The sequence below is a fragment of the Urocampus carinirostris genome, chromosome 2 (assembly GCF_059441175.1).
Source record: "Urocampus carinirostris isolate Australia breed hairy pipefish chromosome 2, RoL_Ucar_1.0, whole genome shotgun sequence".
NCBI classification, from domain to species: Eukaryota; Metazoa; Chordata; class Actinopteri; order Syngnathiformes; family Syngnathidae; genus Urocampus; species Urocampus carinirostris.
In genome coordinates this window covers 23,138,430-23,156,449 of record NC_142350.1, presented here as the reverse complement: position 1 = coordinate 23,156,449, position 18,020 = coordinate 23,138,430, and the positions used below count along the sequence as shown (strand labels likewise).

Here is an 18,020-nt window from a genome sequence, read left to right as displayed (position 1 = left end):
TAAGACAAGGTCACTACGGTGACAGGGATCCATGTCCACCCTTTGACGTCTCGAGCACAACTGACGTGTGCTCGGCAAATCGCGCTGTATATACGCGGAGAAAGGCGTTTGACCGTCACACAACCGCGTGTGAATTTCCGACCGCGTGTAAAGCACTGCTGTATCTCGTCTTTATGGCGATCTCAAAGCGTTCAACAGCTTCTGCTTCACGGGCAGAAATATCTGGCCGTGATCAGCCTCGATACGCCCATGAAAGGCTTGGTGACCGGGCCCTAAAGTTTTGAGCAGTGCAAAACTTTTTCGCGCTGCCAAACGTGTGTGAATTTCCGACCGCGTGTAAAGCACTGCTGTATCTCGTCTGTATGGCGATCTCAAAGCGTCCAACAGCGTCTGCTTCGCAGGCAGAAATTTCTGGCCGTGATTCAGACGCAAACGGCTGTGTGACCGGGCCCTAAAGAAGATCTGTTCGGAGGAGTGGGGCATGATCTCTCCTGCAGTGTGTGCAAACCTGGTGAAAAACTACAGGAAATGTATGACATCTGTAATAGCTAACAAAGGCTACTGTACCAAACGTTCATTTTCTAAGGTGTTCAAATACTTGTTTGCAGCTATATCACACAAATAAATCGTTAAAAAAAATCATCCGTTTTGATTTCTGGATATGTTTTTTTAGTTTATCTCTCTCACAGTGGACATGCACCAACAATAAAAATTTCAGACCCTTTCGTGATTTCTAAGTGGGAGAAATAGCAAAATAACAGGGTTTTCAAATACTTATTTTCTTCACTGTAACAGGTGATTAGAAAACCCTTGTCAGAGAATCTATACAACTGACACTTTTTTGAGCTAGTCGGGTTTCTGGAGTATCACATTTGTGGGTGTGATTAAACTTTCAGAATAGCCAGAGAAAGAGAACTTTCATGTGAAATTTGACAGTGTACTTTTGTTCTAAAAAAATGGAGGCTATTCCCTGTGAGAAATTGCCAAGAAACTGAAGATCTCCTACAACATTGTACACTACTCCCTTCAGAGAACAGCACAAATGGCTCTAACAGGAGTAGAAAGAGTAGTACAATCAGGCAAGAGGGCAAGTACATTAGAGTCTCTATAATAGATTGAGAAAGTAATACATAACAAGTCCTCGACGACAGCTTGGTTTAGAAAACGCAAAACACAATAGTCGACATCTACAGTGAGGAGCGACTACGAAATCCTGGCCTTCAAGGCAGGGTGGCAAAGAAAAGGCCATATCTGAGACTAGCCCAAAAAATGAAGCAATTAAAATGGGCTAAAGAACACACACATTGGACAATTCGTTTGATAAATAAAAGAGTGACTTTACCAGGAAAATACAAAATTGTCTAGGTGACCCCAATCTTTTGAACTATAGTATATTTCTACCTAATCGTGTTCTACAAGTAATGACTTTATTCGAATTAATTACATATCTTAGTTAAATTTAAAATTACAGTTCACTGTCTAAGGTCACTAAACAGAGCAACACTGCCATCTAGTGGTTATGATCACAGTGTGTTTGACTTGGTCGTCAAGAAAAAAAAAAGAATTTATTCTGACGCACGTTGTTGCTTTTATTGTCAAAATATTTCTATTGTACAGTTTCTGTTTTTTAATAAATTATGTGGTCAATAAATCATGATTTTTTTGGGGGGGGGGAAATATAATTGTGAGTGGACTTCTGTCTTACTGCTTTAAAATTGAAACAAATCCCATACTTCACGTGAGAGTTTTTTTTTTAATTGATCTTTTATTGAACTGATTATATTATGGCAAGTGTCTTTATTGTATTCGGTTTTTCCTTTCTCTAGAACAATTGTACTATTTTCGAGTACAGTCGGAACCAAGTATTCTTCAAACGTCATATCCGGGCCATTTTAGGCAATGCACTGATTCATTGTCATGCTTTTCGAACTCTTCCTGCTTCAATCTATTATTAATTCCATTACGTGACAGCATCTAAAGGGTGATAAAACGACTTGTATACAGTTTGCGCACATGTTGACATGACTGAATAGCTGATACTCATTGTCAAGCTTTGAACTTGCTATATTAACTTCGTGTTAGCCTCCGGCATACGACGCCAGGCTGTCAACACTTGCAAACTAGTAAGCGCTACATTATTTATGTACTAGAAAACAGCACTGATTTGATGTTTTTTTCTACACTTCTTAATACCTTATATTAATTCATTTTATGCACCCTTAAGAACGACAGTTGTGCATGTCCTCTATCAGCAGAAATCAACAAATGTGATGGAAAATCCTGCAGAGGAAACCGCAGTTGCAAAGGAGACGGAAGCTGTTAATGGTGAAGCAGCCCTCAAACCAGAGTAAGTCAATAAAATGCAAAATCTTGAAAGTTTGGTGGAAGTTTGTTCATAGTTTAGTGCGCAGCATGTTTCTGATTGGCTCCTTCATTTAATCAAGAATCCATTTTAAATTCTGTGCTTTTGAGCATTTACCTAAAGTTGATTTAATTTCAAAACAACAAACCTTTTATAGTTAACCCTTATGATGTGGGTCGCCACTGCCCAATTTTAAGGTAGTACAATGTAATAACTAACTGCTGTGTCTCTGGGACCATGGCATCAAATTACAGTGGGTAGAGATGGTTATGGATGCATGTTTGTTAAGATGTATTAAATATGTAGAGCGATGCCAATTTACGTTGGTGGTCAGGACTGAGTTAGATCCTGGGTCAAAATTCACCTGTTAACCATTGGTAACACAACAGGAGGGTTAAGCATGCTATTGTCCTCTCTGAGAGAGAGAGAGAGAGAGAGAGAGAGAGAGAGAGAGAGAGAGAGAGAGAGAGAGAGAGAGAGCTATTACTTTGCTTCTATATTGGGGTATGCACAGTCCTAAATCATTGGCTTGACATCTCCCCATCATGGTTACATTGAAAAACATTTCGAATTCCTGTTTTTTTTTTTACTTTTTCATCAACAGATTCATCACTAGCAAAGACAAATTTCATGAGTTTCTGGAGTCCGGACGGCAAATCTTAAAGGGAAGCGAGGACAAGTCGCCCGAGGATATCTCTGAAGAGCCTACAACCAAAAAGGTGAAATTGGAAGCGGAGGAGATCAGCAAAGGCACCCAGCCAGATGGCAAACGACCTAGGGGGCAGAATAAATCAAGGCCCCATAAGAAACCAACCTCGTATGATGAGAAGAGGCTGTGCGCCTCTGTTATCCAGGTAGGAATTCAAAAAGACACGTCCGTATAATTTCAGTACTTTTTTTGCCTCCTTTGGGTTTACAGTTCTCAATGCTCCTCTTTACAATTATTCCAGGGTAACAAGGAATGTCATTATGGCGACAAGTGCCACTTCTACCACGACGTGGCCGCCTATTTGGCCAATAAACCCGCCGACATCGGCGAACGCTGCCACGTATTCGACACGTTCGGCAAATGTACGTACGGCCTCTCGTGTCGCTTCGCAAAGGCGCACACCACGGCGGAGCTGAAGAGCGCCGAAAACGCCGATTTGGTGAAAAGCTGTGAGGGACGAATGTTTGTAAGGAATAACCTGAGTAAGGAGCTGCAGAATCAACTGAGGAAGCATTCGGTGGCGTTCAAGAAGTCTGCAGAGTACCTGAAAACGCTCGATAACACTAAGAAGGCTGAAAAAGAACAGCAAGGTAACGGTAGGAACCGATTTTTCATTCTGTTTTTAGTTTTTGACGGAAATGGTTCTAATGATGCATAAAAAGTAACTGTTAATTAACTTGCGGGTACCAATTATACCCTGGCAGCCCGCCATAAATTTTTTATGGTTTGGGACACACTGTATTCAGTTCGGAAAATTTATTGTCATTGTCAAAGAACAAGGTAATGTTGTTTGGAGCATCCAGTCGTCCATTCACAGTTAAGAAAATGCATTTATATTCAGGATAAATATTGATAAAAACACAATACCCATAGATATACATGTTAAAAGTTAAAGTGCAGACAATGTACCATTAAAAACTCAAGAGCAGTGTATTTAAATCAGTGTTCAAGTACAATTGTGTCCGACAGTCATCATCATTCACTTAGGAATTATGATGAAAAGAAGTGGTGACTAATGATTGTATACTGCAGTAGTCCAACCAGATCAGTTATTGGCAGTTGGTGGGTGTGATGGGCGTAATGGGTGTAGTGATATCCTGGACTATTGTGTTTGCCAGTCGGGTCATAGACCTGTTAAGTTTTGAGAGGTTGGGTGTGGATAGGTCGATGAGTTTTGCTGCTGCGTGTTTGACACGTGTGAGTTCTGTCTGGCTCGTAACAGAGAGCATAGTGAGGAGAGGAGCAGTGCAGGAGGATGGCTTGTATAATCCTTTGGTAGTAACAGGAGGTAACATATAGTACTTTGAGTTTAAGGATGAATGAAAATCTTTCTTGACTCCTTTTTTGTACATCCTTGTACTGATCAATAGTAAGTTTATTCTCCAGTGTCACTCCCAAGTATTTGAAGGGTCTACTTGACTTTGACACTGTAACTAAAATAGACCACAAACATTTCATTTTAGATATATTAATAAAATGTATTTTACCAGGTGCTAAAGACTTACCAGCAGATTCAACATGTGTAAAGATTTGCGAGTCTGTCGATGAGGAAAAAAAGGTAAATGTGGTACTTTACGTGCATGTGTTAGATTTATAACTCCTCTTTAATTAGATTTTTCTTTCAGGTTAACACTGAGTCATCTATCGTGAGGACTGTTGGTGCTTTGACTGACGTGGATGTCATCAAGTTGCGAGCATGTGAGAAAAAGCAGGTAATTTACACTCCCCTCTTTATTCACAAAAAAAATAGACCGTAATTTGTGTTTTTTTTGTCTTTGAAGGTGGATTTCCAAGACAAACTCTACTTGGCACCTTTAACGACAGTAAGTAGCACTTGAAGGAAAGTTTCCCTTGTCTATAGGGAAGAGCAAAATCGTAACTACAGCATCCAGAACCCCTTCCGAGACTTTGCCCAATAACAAAAGAAAATATGCTCACTCTAAACATTTTAATAACTTTCGGTGCAACAGTTTTTCCACAATTTCTCCCCTTTTTCCTTATTTTAATTTTCTTTTTTTGTGAAAGTTTTAAGGGGAAACATTCCCATAAAATAAGACTTAACACAATACAACAGCAAACACAGTGCAGTAATTTATCACTTTTAATGCTTTTCAACAGTCTTGCTGCTCTACAGATTTACAGGACTGTCTCAGAAAATTAGAATATTGTGATAAAGTTCTTTATTTTCTGTAATGCAATTAAAAAAACAAAAATGTCATACATTCTGGATTCATTACACATCAACTGAACTATTTCAAGCCTTTTATTACTTTAATATTGCTGAATTTGGCTTACAACTTAAGAAAACTCAAAAATCCTATCTCAAAATATTAGAATATCATGAAAAAGTATACAAGTAGGCTATTCAACTAATCACCTGAATCATTTAATTAACTCGAAACACCTTGCGAGGGTTTCCTGAGCCTTAAAAACACTCAGCTTGGTTCAGTAAACTAAATCACAAGTATGGGGAAGACTGCTGATCTGACTGCTGTCCAGAGGACCATCATTGATACCCTCCATCAGGAGGGTAAGACACAAAAAAGGAATTTCTCAAAGAGCAGGCTGTTCACAGTGCAGTTTCAAAGCATATCCACAAAAAGTCTGTTGGAAGGGAAAAATGTGGCCGGAAACGCTGCACAACCAAGAGAGATGACCGCAGCCTTAACAAAATTGTGAAGAAGAGCCGCTTCCAGAATTTGGGGGAGCTTCAAAGACAGTGGGCTGAAGCTGGAGTCCAGGTATCAAAAGCCACAGTTCCCAGACGTGTCCGGGAAATGAACTACAATAGCCGTATTCCCATGGTCAAGCCACTTCTGAACTCAAGACAACGGAAGAAGCGTCTGACTTGGGCTATGGAGAAGAAGCACTGGACAGTTGCAGAGTGGTCCAAAGTCCTCTTTTCAGACGAAAGCAAGTTTTGCATTTCATTTGGAAGTCAAGGCGCCAGAGTCTGGAGAAAGGCTGGAGAGGAGCAAAATCCAAGTTGCTTGAAATCCAGTGTGAAGTTCCCACAGTCAGCAATGGTTTGGGGAGCCATGTCAGCTGCTGGTGTTGGTCCACTGTGTTTCATCAAGTCCAGAGTAAATGCAACTGTGTACCAAGAGATTTTAGAGCACTACATGCTTCCATCTGCTGGAAAGCTCTATGGAGATGAGTATTTCATTTTCCAGCATGATCTGGCACCTGCCCACAGTGCCAAAACCACCAGTAACTGGTGCACTGACCATGGCATCACTGTCCTTGATTGGCCTGCTAATTCCCCTGACCTGAACCCCATCGAGAATTTGTGGGGTATAGTTAAGAAGAAGATGAAAGACACCAGACCTACAAATGCAAATGAGCTGAAGGCCGCTATCGAAGCATCCTGGGCATCAATAACACCTCAGCAATGCCACAGGCTGATTGCCTCCATGCCACGCCGGATTGATGCAGTAATCCGTGCAAAAGGATTCCCAACCAAGTACTGAGTGCATCAATGGACATTTTCAAATGTTTGATTTAGTTTTGCTGTTATAAAATTATTTTTTTACTTGGTCTGAGGAAGTATTCTAATATTTTGAGATAGGATTTTTGAGTTTTTTTCAGCTGTAAGCCAAATTCAGCAATATTCAAATAATAAAAGGCTTGAAATAGTTCAGTTGATGTGTAATGAATCCAGAATGTATGACATTTTTGATTTTTTTAATTGCATTACAGAAAATAAAGAACTTTATCACAATATTCTAATTTTCTGAGACAGTCCTGTAGAATAAAATCGTCTCGGGCAGGGGCGGCGGACAAGTTTAACACAAAGAGCCGAAATTTTTAACTGTTAAAGTCAAAGAGCCACACCACGCACTGACCGGCATTAGACGTAACCTACGCAGATGATTGGCAGTCAGTTATGTGTCCGGAGCGGCAAAAAAACAAAATATTATTGATTATTTGTTATTATCTCTGATGGATTCAAGTGTGTTTTGAGAGGGGAAAAAACTAAACATGAAACGAGGCAAATAGCCACAGTATATAGAAAATATGATTAGGCAAAGAGCCGCATTCTTTTTGGCCAAGAGCCGCGTGTTCACCACCCCTGCTTTTGGGTTACAAAATATTGTACAATTTTTACAACAACAGTTGCATTGTGTTCTATGTTCCTATTGCTTTAACATCTACCAAGAGACATTTAAGCCTTGCTGTCCATCATTTTTCTGAGAATCATGAGCAAACCATGACAGACAACACATCAAAAACGAGAACTTCAGTAATCCTCAAAGATTTTGTATACGGTACTTGGCTTTGTTAACACATGTTTGGGCCTGTATAAATGTTTTTATTGTTGTTTTTTCTGTAAAAAAACTATATGTAGAAACAAACTGTCTCTAATCTTTTGGGGAACATACCCCCGGCAAACACTGTATAAAAAACACTAATCGGAGAAATTACAATTTCACAACACAAAAAAAGAAGGCATAAAGGAGACAAATTTAGATAGTGTAAGGTTCTGCCTGGTTCCTTTATCTTGAATGCTCACTATATTCAAAATAAGAACCAGGAGACAGCAAATACTCTTAATTATTTACTGGACGCCAGGAAAATTGAATGCACTTCTTTAGAGCCTTTTTAGTATGACCCGAACGTAGTCTTTCAAATCTAGGATAGGCCTACTCTTATACATCGATGGTCTTAACTGGTTTAAGCTGGACAATGTTTGCAAGAATGCTTTTAGATAGTGATATGCCAAAAGCAAGGAAGGCCGCAGCAACTTAGCAGGTCAGCTCAAGTCTTCTAATGTCTGAAAAGAGAGAAGCCTCTTTATTCTTTCACAATGAATTTCCCGGTGCCACTTTTATCATATTTTATTATTCACCTTGAGTTTTATGTTACCTTTTTCAGTGTGGCAACCTTCCGTTCCGCCGCGTGTGCAAAGGTCTGGGGGCCGACATCACCTGCGGCGAGATGGCCATGTGCACCAACCTCCTTCAGGGTCAGCAGTCTGAGTGGGCTTTGCTCAAAAGGCACGAGAGCGAAGATCTTTTTGGAGTTCAGGTTGGATCCTCGCACGACTTGTAATCAGAATCACCTTTATCATCATAGGATTTCTACAACGAGATTACGGTTTCACTCCAGTTGGCAAAACATATACCATATAAAGACTAATGAATAAAAGGAAAATATATACAATGTTCACCTCTAGTATAACGTATTTACATCTGAAATAAGAACCACAAACAACCGGGATATTGAATTTGAACTGGGTGAAATTGCACCTGTCAACGTGGCAACTGAAAAATCTTCCATTGCAAAGTTATGGAAATAGATTTAACTGCAAATAAGTAAACAGTACCATGGAAAACCTTTTAACTGTACAAAAACAAATGAAGTAAAGAGCTTTTCTGCAATCAAATATTTCTCGCGGCAATATAATACATCTTCTGCATAACTGCTTTAGAATTAAGTCAAGAAAAGCAAAACCTCAAACCAAAATAACTGAGTTCAGGTTTCTTGTTATGATTATTTTCAAGCTGATTCAAAATGTTGTGTCACAAAAATAGATTGGGAAATGGGGAAAACGGTTGAGGATTTCGAATCATATCACATTTCGGTGTTTCCAATTACATTTTGTGAGACCTCAGTTGGTGGATAGTCTAGGGATCTGGGGTCATGCTCTCCTTGAGGTAAAGTTTGTACACTTTCCAAACACATGTCTCGTGCATTTTTAGAGCAAAATCAAGAAGTTTTATGATGAATGTGTGCTTGTGTAAACTAATGCATTATAAATACAGTAGTTGTGAAAGACAATAACACAGCAGACAAGTCACACCCACAAAGCATGGTAAATGAGACAAGAGTTCAATGCATTTACTCTGGACTTGATGAAACACAGTGGACCAACACCAGCAGCTGACATGGCTCCCCAAACCATTGCTGACTGTGGGAACTTCACACTGGATTTCAAGCAACTTGGATTTTGCTCCTCTCCAGCCTTTCTCCAGACTCTGGCGCCTTGACTTCCAAATGAAATGCAAAACTTGCTTTCGTCTGAAAAGAGGACTTTGGACCACTCTGCAACTGTCCAGTGCTTCTTCTCCATAGCCCAAGTCAGACGCTTCTTCCGTTGTCTTGATTTCCGATGCTGTTCTTTTTTAAGGTATCATATCAGCGAGTAAACAGACCAAATCCACGAGATGAGTTTTGAATTTAATTAAATGTAATACTCATATTGGTGATGTGGTAAATTGCTCTGTTAAATATCAGTACTCCTGCTGTTGTGATTGCTGCTATGACAGGATGCCAGTTCTTCTTCAAAGGTTTATAAGAGGTTATTGTAACACGCAACTTATGAGCTGGTGTTAGGGCCCATGTGCACTATAACTTTTACCTGCTCTGAGCTGATTTTTCTAATTGCCTGCAATGGCAGCGTTGGATTTTAACACCTTGTTGAAAACACGGGCAGATTTTCTGCGCTGGACGCTCTACGCGTAGCATTTTTTAGTGGTCGCAGAGAGCTGAAAAAATTTCAACTTTGGGAAAACATGACACTCCTTATCGTCACATATTACCCAGCCATCTAACCACAGTGCAGGTAGGTGTTGCGGGGCGAACACCGCAACGACCAAATGTCATCTTTGCAAGTGTGGTGGAGGGGCTGATTGACCGGCCAATACACAGCACAAATACACACTATGGCATTTGCGTTCATTTATATCATGAGAAAGCTCTCTCTATTTATGTTATTAGATTTTATTAATCATACAGTTTTATGAGACTCTGGTGGGACCAATTAAACCCTGGTGGCTGGCCAGTATCTTCCTATATATGGGAAACACTGCATTTATATTTATAGCTCTTAGATACATCGAGCAGGCCCGCACTTTAGGTAGCTCCGACATCCTCTGATCTCAAGCCTACATGAGAAAGAAAAACATGAAAACGGCGATGAACAAATGAGTCCAAAGTGATTTCAAATATCATTTTATCTTTAGATAGAAGGCTGCTTCCCTGACACCATGACGAGGTGCGCCGAGCTGATCAACAACCACACGGAGGTTGATTTTGTGGACATCAACTCAGGATGTCCCATCGACCTTGTGTACAAGAAGGTGAGTATATATTTATCATTTTATTTGATAAGCATCACTCAAGTTTGTTTCTTAGGGTGGAGGCTGCGGCTTAATGACCCGCACCCGCAAATTTGAGCAGATAATCCGGGGGATGAACTATGTAAGTGGCCATCTTTAAAGGGCTTTTATGCATTTGTGAGGTGTAATATTTGGATTTGGCTCTCTTTTCGTAGGTACTGGACGTCCCTTTAACAGTGAAAATCCGAACCGGTGTGCAGGAGAAGAACAAAATCGCTCACAAACTTATCCCAGAGATGAAAAATTGGGGCGTCTCTATGATCACTGTAAATATTAATTTACTGTATTTTCTGCACTCTAAGGCATACCTAAAGCTGACTATGCGCTCTATGATACGGTGCGCCTTATATATGGTTCAATATTGAGTCGTAACAGGTTTCACAACTACAGTAAGCAGCCGCCAACTCGATTTTTCCTGTGTAGAAGTAGCGCAGTGCGTGCTGGGATATATAAACACCGAAGTTTCTTTTCCTAACCAATGTGTCAATCATCATTTGAGTCGGTCACTACTATTGGCTATAGTTTTTTGGAGGTAAAGAAGGCGGGTCTTTTTTAGCATTTACAAGCTGTTATAGACTAAAGCGGGGTAATGCAGTCTGCAATTGGCCGAAAAGGATGTGAATCGCAAGTAGATTTGGTCCACGGCCTTGAGAAAACAATTTTATGGGGCTAAATAGACAGCTAGCAACAAGCAACGTCTATCGATACAGAGACGCTCTATCGCCGATTTTTTTTTTTTTTTATGTCTACATTATCGTGTGTTTTAGAGTATGTCAATATTTTACATGGTTGAATTCACTCATAGATGTAAGTGCATGGTTGCGTATCATCGAAAGTGATTGCTGCAAGGCCACGTCTTTGGTGAGCTACCCCGGCTTTATATTTTTCAGGTATCTTGTTTCAGACTGACTGTGATGTTTCTGTGGTGAGTTCATTTTGAAATGCTTTCCGAAATTTTGTGAAGCTTTCCAATAATAGGTGGCATGATCGATTTAAATGACTGGTGACATCGTACAGACACCGTGTCTACGTGTCTGAGGTACGTATTTGCTTCTTAACAGTTCGACAGCCCGCCGGAACGTTCAGGGCTTAATAAAGTTTGACTGACCTGTCTAACTGTTTTGTTGACGTTCCTACGGTAGCGCCCTATAGTCTTGTGCTCCTTGTGTATGGAAATTATATGACAAAAATATTTTTGGGGGTGCGCCTTATAATCCGGTGCTCTTTATAGTGCAGAAAATACGGTGTGTATATATATATATATATATATATATATATATATATATATATATATATATGTTTAATTATTTATCTAGCCGAGATCTTCTATGATCTGTGTTTGTGCATGTTTTTTATTTCTATGTTCAATTTTACCAAATCAAGCAATCCTTGCCGTCTACCAAGTACGTTACTGCTGTCGTAACTTTCTTTTCATTCAGAAAAATTGTCACATGCAAAGGCCACTTCAATTTTTTTAAACTGGAAATGACAATTTACCGGGGAAAAAAAAAGAATTAAAGTTGTAAATGGTTAAAATTGAATTAATTAATTCAGAAGATTGAGGAAGGATGTAGTAAATCAATTAAGATAATCATATGTCAATGTAACCATTTGGTTATTGGCGTGTATACGGTATTTGCTTATTTTATTTTTTAGATTTCTTGTTAAAAATTGAGAATTAAATTAATTAAAATAAGAAAAAATAATAAACTACCATATCTGATAATCTTTCTAATTCTGAGTGTAATTTTACTTGGAAATGATTAATAATATAAGAAAATAATACTCATTAATCTGCAAGTGGAACGATTTTTTTTAAGCTGATAATTGGTTTAACATGTTTTCTTTCATGGTTTAGATATTTTGGGGGGCAAGTGTAATATGGCCCCGGGGTTGTAGTTTGAACACACCAAATTTCGGCTCTATGTTTTATCTCTTGCCTGATTTGTGTTTTTCTTCTTCACGTTATAATTTAGTTGCACGGCCGCTCCAGAGAGCAACGGTACACCAAACTGGCTGATTGGGACTATATCACTACTTGCTCCGAGCTTGCAAGCCCCATCCCACTTTTCGGTAAGTATCATGAGAAGGGTAGAGCTTTAAAGCCCCTGTGTGTAATATTTTACCATTAGATGGCACTGTTGTCTAATGCGAACGAAAACCAGCATGGATGGCACCTACCTTATATATTATATATTGATTCCACTATGTACAAGAAATACAAATTTCTTGACATTATGATTGTTTTGTTTTGTTTTTCTTTTTAAAATTAACACTGGTATGATAGTTTATGTATTTTTCTCTCGTATTTAAATTTTGTTCTTGCTATTTTTTGTACCACTAGAGGCACTAAATATTACACACTGCCCCTTTAAACAATTGTTCCATTTTTAATGTGTTTTTTTTCTCCTAAATTGTTTTAGGGAATGGTGATATTCTTTCCTATGAGGATGCAATGAAAGCCAAAGAGACGGGCGTTGCTGGAATCATGATTGCAAGGTTGGCGGATTATTTTTAATGGGACTTGTTCCAGCAAGCTACGTACAACTAAATTTAAATAGTTAAGTAGGTCTATTTTAAAAACCTATTTTAGCTGTTCAACAAACATCAAAATGAATACCCTTAAGTTAGTGTTTCTCACTACTGAGCAGGAGGAATTTATTTGTACCCAGGAAAAGAATTATTAAAATCTTGCTCAATTATCATTGTTCTTATTTCCAATCTGCAAAATATTATCTTGGCAGATAGTACAGGTAAATAGAAAATGGATAAGCTGCAAATCACAATGTTCCACAGAAAAAAACATTTTGCTCATTTTATTTCATTTCTTTTTGGAACTGGGCAAAAAGAGGTGAAAATATATTTAAAAAATGTAAGTTTAATATATTCAAATAAGGCTTTTTTGCCATTGATTAAAAATAAATAAACTGCCCATAAATGCACAAAAAAACATTTTGTTCCTCTAGCAAGTCATTGCGCAAGGTTTTTTTCCCTTTATCATTTAGGGAAAGAAATACAGCACTTTTGTCTATTTTATATTTTCAACTTAGCCTACATTGCCTGTCTTAGCAATAAATAAATGTAATTTATTTTTAATTTTGCAAATGTGTAGTGTTTTCTTTGATACTAAAAGGCAAGGAACAATACAGTATCTTTAATATATTCTTTTTTTTTAATACATTCAACTTTGGTTGGATTGCCAGGCTTGTTGTTAAATAAAGATATATTCATGACAAAAAGAAGTGCAAAAATAAATTATGTTCCATTGGCATATCATTTTGCAAACGTTAAGTAGTTTTGGTTGTCTTGCTAGAGAAAAAAGTTAAAAACACAGTATTTTTAAATTTACATTTTCAATTAAACTATTGCTACATGTTCTATGTGCAGTATGCCACAACATGTATTTATTTACAGTATTTGACATTTCCCTCAAATGGAAAAAAAAGCAGGTGCCAGCCGATTATTGAGGGCATACGGAAAATTAAGTTTTGTAGCTTTATCGACATACAAAAATAAAGTTTGAACACTCATCTTTGTTTCCATTGTTTAATAAACAACAGTTTACCATTGCTAAGTTTCTTGAAAAGACTCGTTTCCAAGAAAACTCTAGAGAAAAACTGCTTTCAAGCACAACTGCGCTTTTTTTTTTTTTTTTTTTTGCATTTTGATAACCTCAAGTATCTAAATAATGCTCATCTTAAACACATGCGCTTTGGTTGCAAAATGAAATTGTATTGCAACCACACTGAACATATGCATGGACTTTGCCAGAACTTTTCAGTGCCTGATCTTTCTGGTGAAGTGATCACGTGATTTCAGTCGCCATGGCAATCACGTCCCCTCGTACGTGCACAGAACATCATCCTTCTGACCAGATGACAGCAATAGAATCTTTTTATAAGAAAGTAATAAGCTCTATTCTCCCACCACACTTCTTCAGTATGTCTATTTGCCACCTGGGCCTGCCCTCACACTCTCATTCAACTGATACAGGAAGCCACATTAGAAAGTGGGGGCTCCCTAGATTTGTGAACAAAGATCTGATCAAAGCCATTTGGAGGTGATTTTTCATGCTGAAATCATTCCCAGGGGTTTGATGCCTAGTGATCGGCTATGCGAAAAACTTTAGTAAAGTTTTTTTTAAACAAAATGGGAAAAAACTTATTTTTATGTTTTGTCACTCGGGGACAATGCTTCTGAAAACGTATTTATACGTTATGGCACAGAATGAATTGATGAACAACATTTTTTCCAGTCAGTATGCGTCCAGATTTATTCAAAGACTGTCGTATGCGTTATCTCGAAATAGGTGTCGAAAAAAACATGTTCTTATTGATGGAACCGCGTATTTTGCAATCCTGCTCGTTTCACAGGGGTGCTTTGGTGAAGCCTTGGCTCTTCACGGAAATAAAAGAAAGTCGCCACTGGGACATCTCGTCCACAGAGCGCCTGGACATCCTCCGGGACTTCAGCAACTACGGCCTGGAGCATTGGGGCTCAGACACCCGAGGCGTGGAGAAGACGCGCACCTTCATGCTCGAGTGGCTCTCCTTCACGTGCAGGTATGAAGGGCGCAGCCATGCCTCTATTGTCTTTTTGGCATATAATTTACCCTATTTTCACAAGCATATGGAGCACCGTTTTAAAAGGCAGTGTCTCCGTCGCTGGTTTTATTTCTGTATTTAACAGTACACAGGGCGCACTACATGATAGGGCACACCCTTTGATTGGGCGTGGGTGCTCTCAGCATTGTTTACATTGCTCAAATCAAGTAATTTTGTCGGGTCGGGCTGGATTTTTTTAGGACCCATCTTCTGAAATTCGGTGCATATATTTTATAAGCTGCTAATGTTCCTCCAATCATGTCACTACTCGAGATGGAAAAAGTCAAGACAATCCGTCATCAAAATGCATCATCTCGTAAAATAATCTGAATACACCGATGAAATTGCTATTGATTTGATGGAAAAAAAACATGTACTTTTTCCTCACATTTTGCATATTTAAGAATGCGTGTGTACTTTAAAGGTATATTCCTGTGGGGCTTCTCGAGCGAGTGCCCGTGAAGATCAACGAGAGGCCGCCGTACTACATGGGGAGGAACTACTTGGAGTCTCTAATGGCAAGTCAGAACGTCGGAGATTGGATCAGGATCAGGTGAGAAGAAATACTTTATCGTGTCCGTCTGAAATGATCACTGCAGAATAATAGACAGGTCTTCACAAGTATATCCCCAAATGCCCATCTAATTTTTCTTTCATTTATGAATAAATATTTATGCAGTCTTCATGTTATATGTCTTTAAAATTTGTTTCTAACACTAGTACTATCGCCAAACTGTATGGGTCAGGTGTATCGACATTTCATTCTGTGTGCATGGTTACAAAGAATGACAATAAAAGTCAATTCTATTCTAATTCTATTCATGACAATCAAAGGCAAATCATGTATTGAGTCCCTGTTTGAAGCATTACATTTGATATTTAGTTTTGTAGTATTACTGTAGCTGGGTTTTTGTAGTATTCATGTCGTAAGATGTTTTTTAGTATTTACAAATAATTTAAGTTGTATTTTTGTAGTATTGCTGGAGAGGTTTTTTTTAGCATTTCTGCAGTGTTTTCATAGTATTTCTGTAGTAGTGATTTTGTAACATTTTTGGAGTATTTCATTCTCTTTCCAGAATGAAAGCAAAAAATATTTTAAGTACCTGTTTTAAGCACTAAATTTTATATGTAGTTTTTCAGTATTACTGAATTAGTGTTTTTGTAGTATTTCTTCAATATTTTTAAAGAATTTCTGTTGTTGAATTTTTGTGTGGTATTTCTGTAGTAGTATTCCTGTATTATAATATTACTGTCATAGTATTTTCGTAGTAATAATATTGTATTTCTTTTCGAAACAAAATCAAAATAATGAATTAGGCTCCTGTTTTAAGCACTCAATTTGACAATGAGTTTGTTAGTAATTTATAGTATTTCTGTAGCATCATTTCTGTATTATAATATTACTGTAGTAGCATTCTTGTAGTATTTATTTTCAGAATGAAAGCAAAATAATGAATTTGGTTCCCGTTTAAGCACTAAATTTGATAATTTGTAAAAATTTGTCGCAATTTCCTAGTATTTCTGTAATAGTGTTTTTGTAGTAGATACACAAAGGGAAAATATGGACAAAGCTGAAAAAAACTAGTAGTTTTTTTTTGTAGTACTTCATATACTATTATATATATATATGTGTGTGTGTTTATGTCGTATTTTGAGGATTTTGAAGCCATAGTTTACCCACTCCTGTTTTATGTGATATAAATATATTTAGTTAATTTTGCTTTTAACAAATCTTTCACATGTTTTCTTTCTTTTCCAGTGAAATGCTGCTTGGACCCGTGCCACCAAATTTCAACTTTTTGCCCAAACACAAAGCCAATTCATACAAGTGATGTATCCTTATATATCCTTGTTTTCTTTCTCCTTTATAGATTTTATTTTTGTGCCTGAGGCAAAAAAATATGTGGTGTTTTGAGTGGCCAGAGAAATGTTGTTTCTAAGTTTTGGTGCAGAAGTACCGTGCAATAAAGCCACACTTCAAAGTACAACTGTCTTTTGAAGTATATTGGTCATCCAAAAAGCAGCGCAATAACTATCATTTGCTGAATTTGAATATCAGATCTCGCTGCAGAAATTGTTGCACATTTTAAATGTATCCTTTCTTATTTTAGCCTGTTTCTCAAATATTTATTTTTCATTCAATGTTTTCTTCTACGTTTATTAAGAAACCTCTAAAACTATCTTAAAAACTAAAATGTGAAGATCTGCTATGTGCCAGACAAAGCAAATTTGGTTAGTTTAAGTGTGAAACGGTATACTGTAAAATATAAATCCAAAAAAATACTCTCCTGGGATGGGCTCCAGCACCCCTGCTACCATACTGAGGATAAGTGTTGCATTGGATGCATGGATGGATGGAGATAACTGCCCTTTTTAAGAAATATTTTCTACCAAGATGAGAAAAAAGACTAAGAAACAGGGTGTATCTTTTATTGCCTCCTAGTAGTAAAAAAGTTAATTGAATAAAAAAAATCTATTTACATTAGCAATTACATGAATTATCATATAAACATACAAATGATGCATTTTGGTCACTTTGAGTTTCCGCAGTTAGTATTCTTGCTTGTGCTTTTTAGCACTTGTTTTATAGTTCCACTACACCTTCCTGCAACTGAAAATATTTCCCCAGCACCTAATTGGAGAGATATCTCAATAACGTATCTATTCACGATTTACTCTAGATCAAAAAATTATATCTTGATAAATGCACACACATTATTAGTATGTGTAAATTGCAGAAATATTTGTGGCACTGCAAAACATGTACTTCATATCTGATGTCTTCTTTTAATGGTACTGGAGAAATTGGACAATTGGCTTTGAAAATTTCTAGTGTGCTTGAATTTATCCATGATTATTAACCCTGATTATTCTTTTTTGATGCTTAGCCAGTTTTTTAGTAGTATTTCTTCGTATTTTATTTTAGTATTTTGGTTGAAGTATTTTTGTATGATAGTAGTACTGTACTAAAAATAGTAAATGGTCTACAACTCTATAGCGCTTTTCAAGTCACCGAAGACCCCCCCAAAGTGCTTTTACACTTTACCATTAACGCACACACTCACACACCTATAAAGTTGTCTGCGATCAAAGGCAACTACCTGCTTATTGGGGGTATTAGGGCTTCAGTGCCTTGATCTAAGGGCACTTTTATATTTTACTCTGAGGAGCTGGGAATCGAACCTACGACTGGCCCCTAGACGAGCATTGTACTTCTTGAGCTA

General features: G+C 37.8%; 1 protein-coding gene across 3 annotated transcripts; it reads left to right on the top strand.

The window, feature by feature from the left end:
• The first annotated feature begins 1,891 nt into the window (after positions 1–1,891).
• Positions 1,892–16,778, top strand: dus3l (dihydrouridine synthase 3-like (S. cerevisiae)). 3 transcript variants are annotated; one of them, XM_088329456.1, is made up of 16 exons: positions 1,892–2,123; positions 2,256–2,347; positions 2,967–3,216; positions 3,313–3,667; positions 4,562–4,629; positions 4,697–4,783; positions 4,853–4,894; positions 7,947–8,099; positions 10,037–10,153; positions 10,209–10,274; positions 10,348–10,458; positions 12,169–12,265; positions 12,616–12,691; positions 14,566–14,754; positions 15,221–15,349; positions 16,556–16,778. In XM_088329456.1, exons 2-16 carry the CDS (start codon positions 2,271–2,273, stop codon positions 16,626–16,628), a joined length of 1,890 nt encoding a protein of 629 aa, XP_088185582.1. In that variant the 5' UTR covers positions 1,892–2,123; positions 2,256–2,270; the 3' UTR covers positions 16,629–16,778. The 3 variants fall into 3 exon arrangements, with proteins under 3 accessions (XP_088185582.1, XP_088185583.1, XP_088185581.1); XM_088329457.1 differs by having other exon boundaries at positions 2,253–2,347; positions 3,313–3,661; XM_088329455.1 differs by having other exon boundaries at positions 2,253–2,347.
• The last annotated feature ends 1,242 nt before the right edge of the window (positions 16,779–18,020 follow it).

What these genes read in the sequence shown, in the direction of transcription:
- dus3l (XM_088329456.1), top strand. Translation starts at nt 2,271, where the DNA reads ATGGAAAATCCTGCAGAGGAAACCGCAGTTGCAAAGGAGACGGAAGCT. An exon ending in TGTGCGCCTCTGTTATCCAG is followed by an intron (nt 3,217 to 3,312) that starts GTAGGAATTCAA and finishes CAATTATTCCAG; the next exon opens with GGTAACAAGGAATGTCATTA. An exon ending in AAGCCCCATCCCACTTTTCG is followed by an intron (nt 12,266 to 12,615) that starts GTAAGTATCATG and finishes AAATTGTTTTAG; the next exon opens with GGAATGGTGATATTCTTTCC.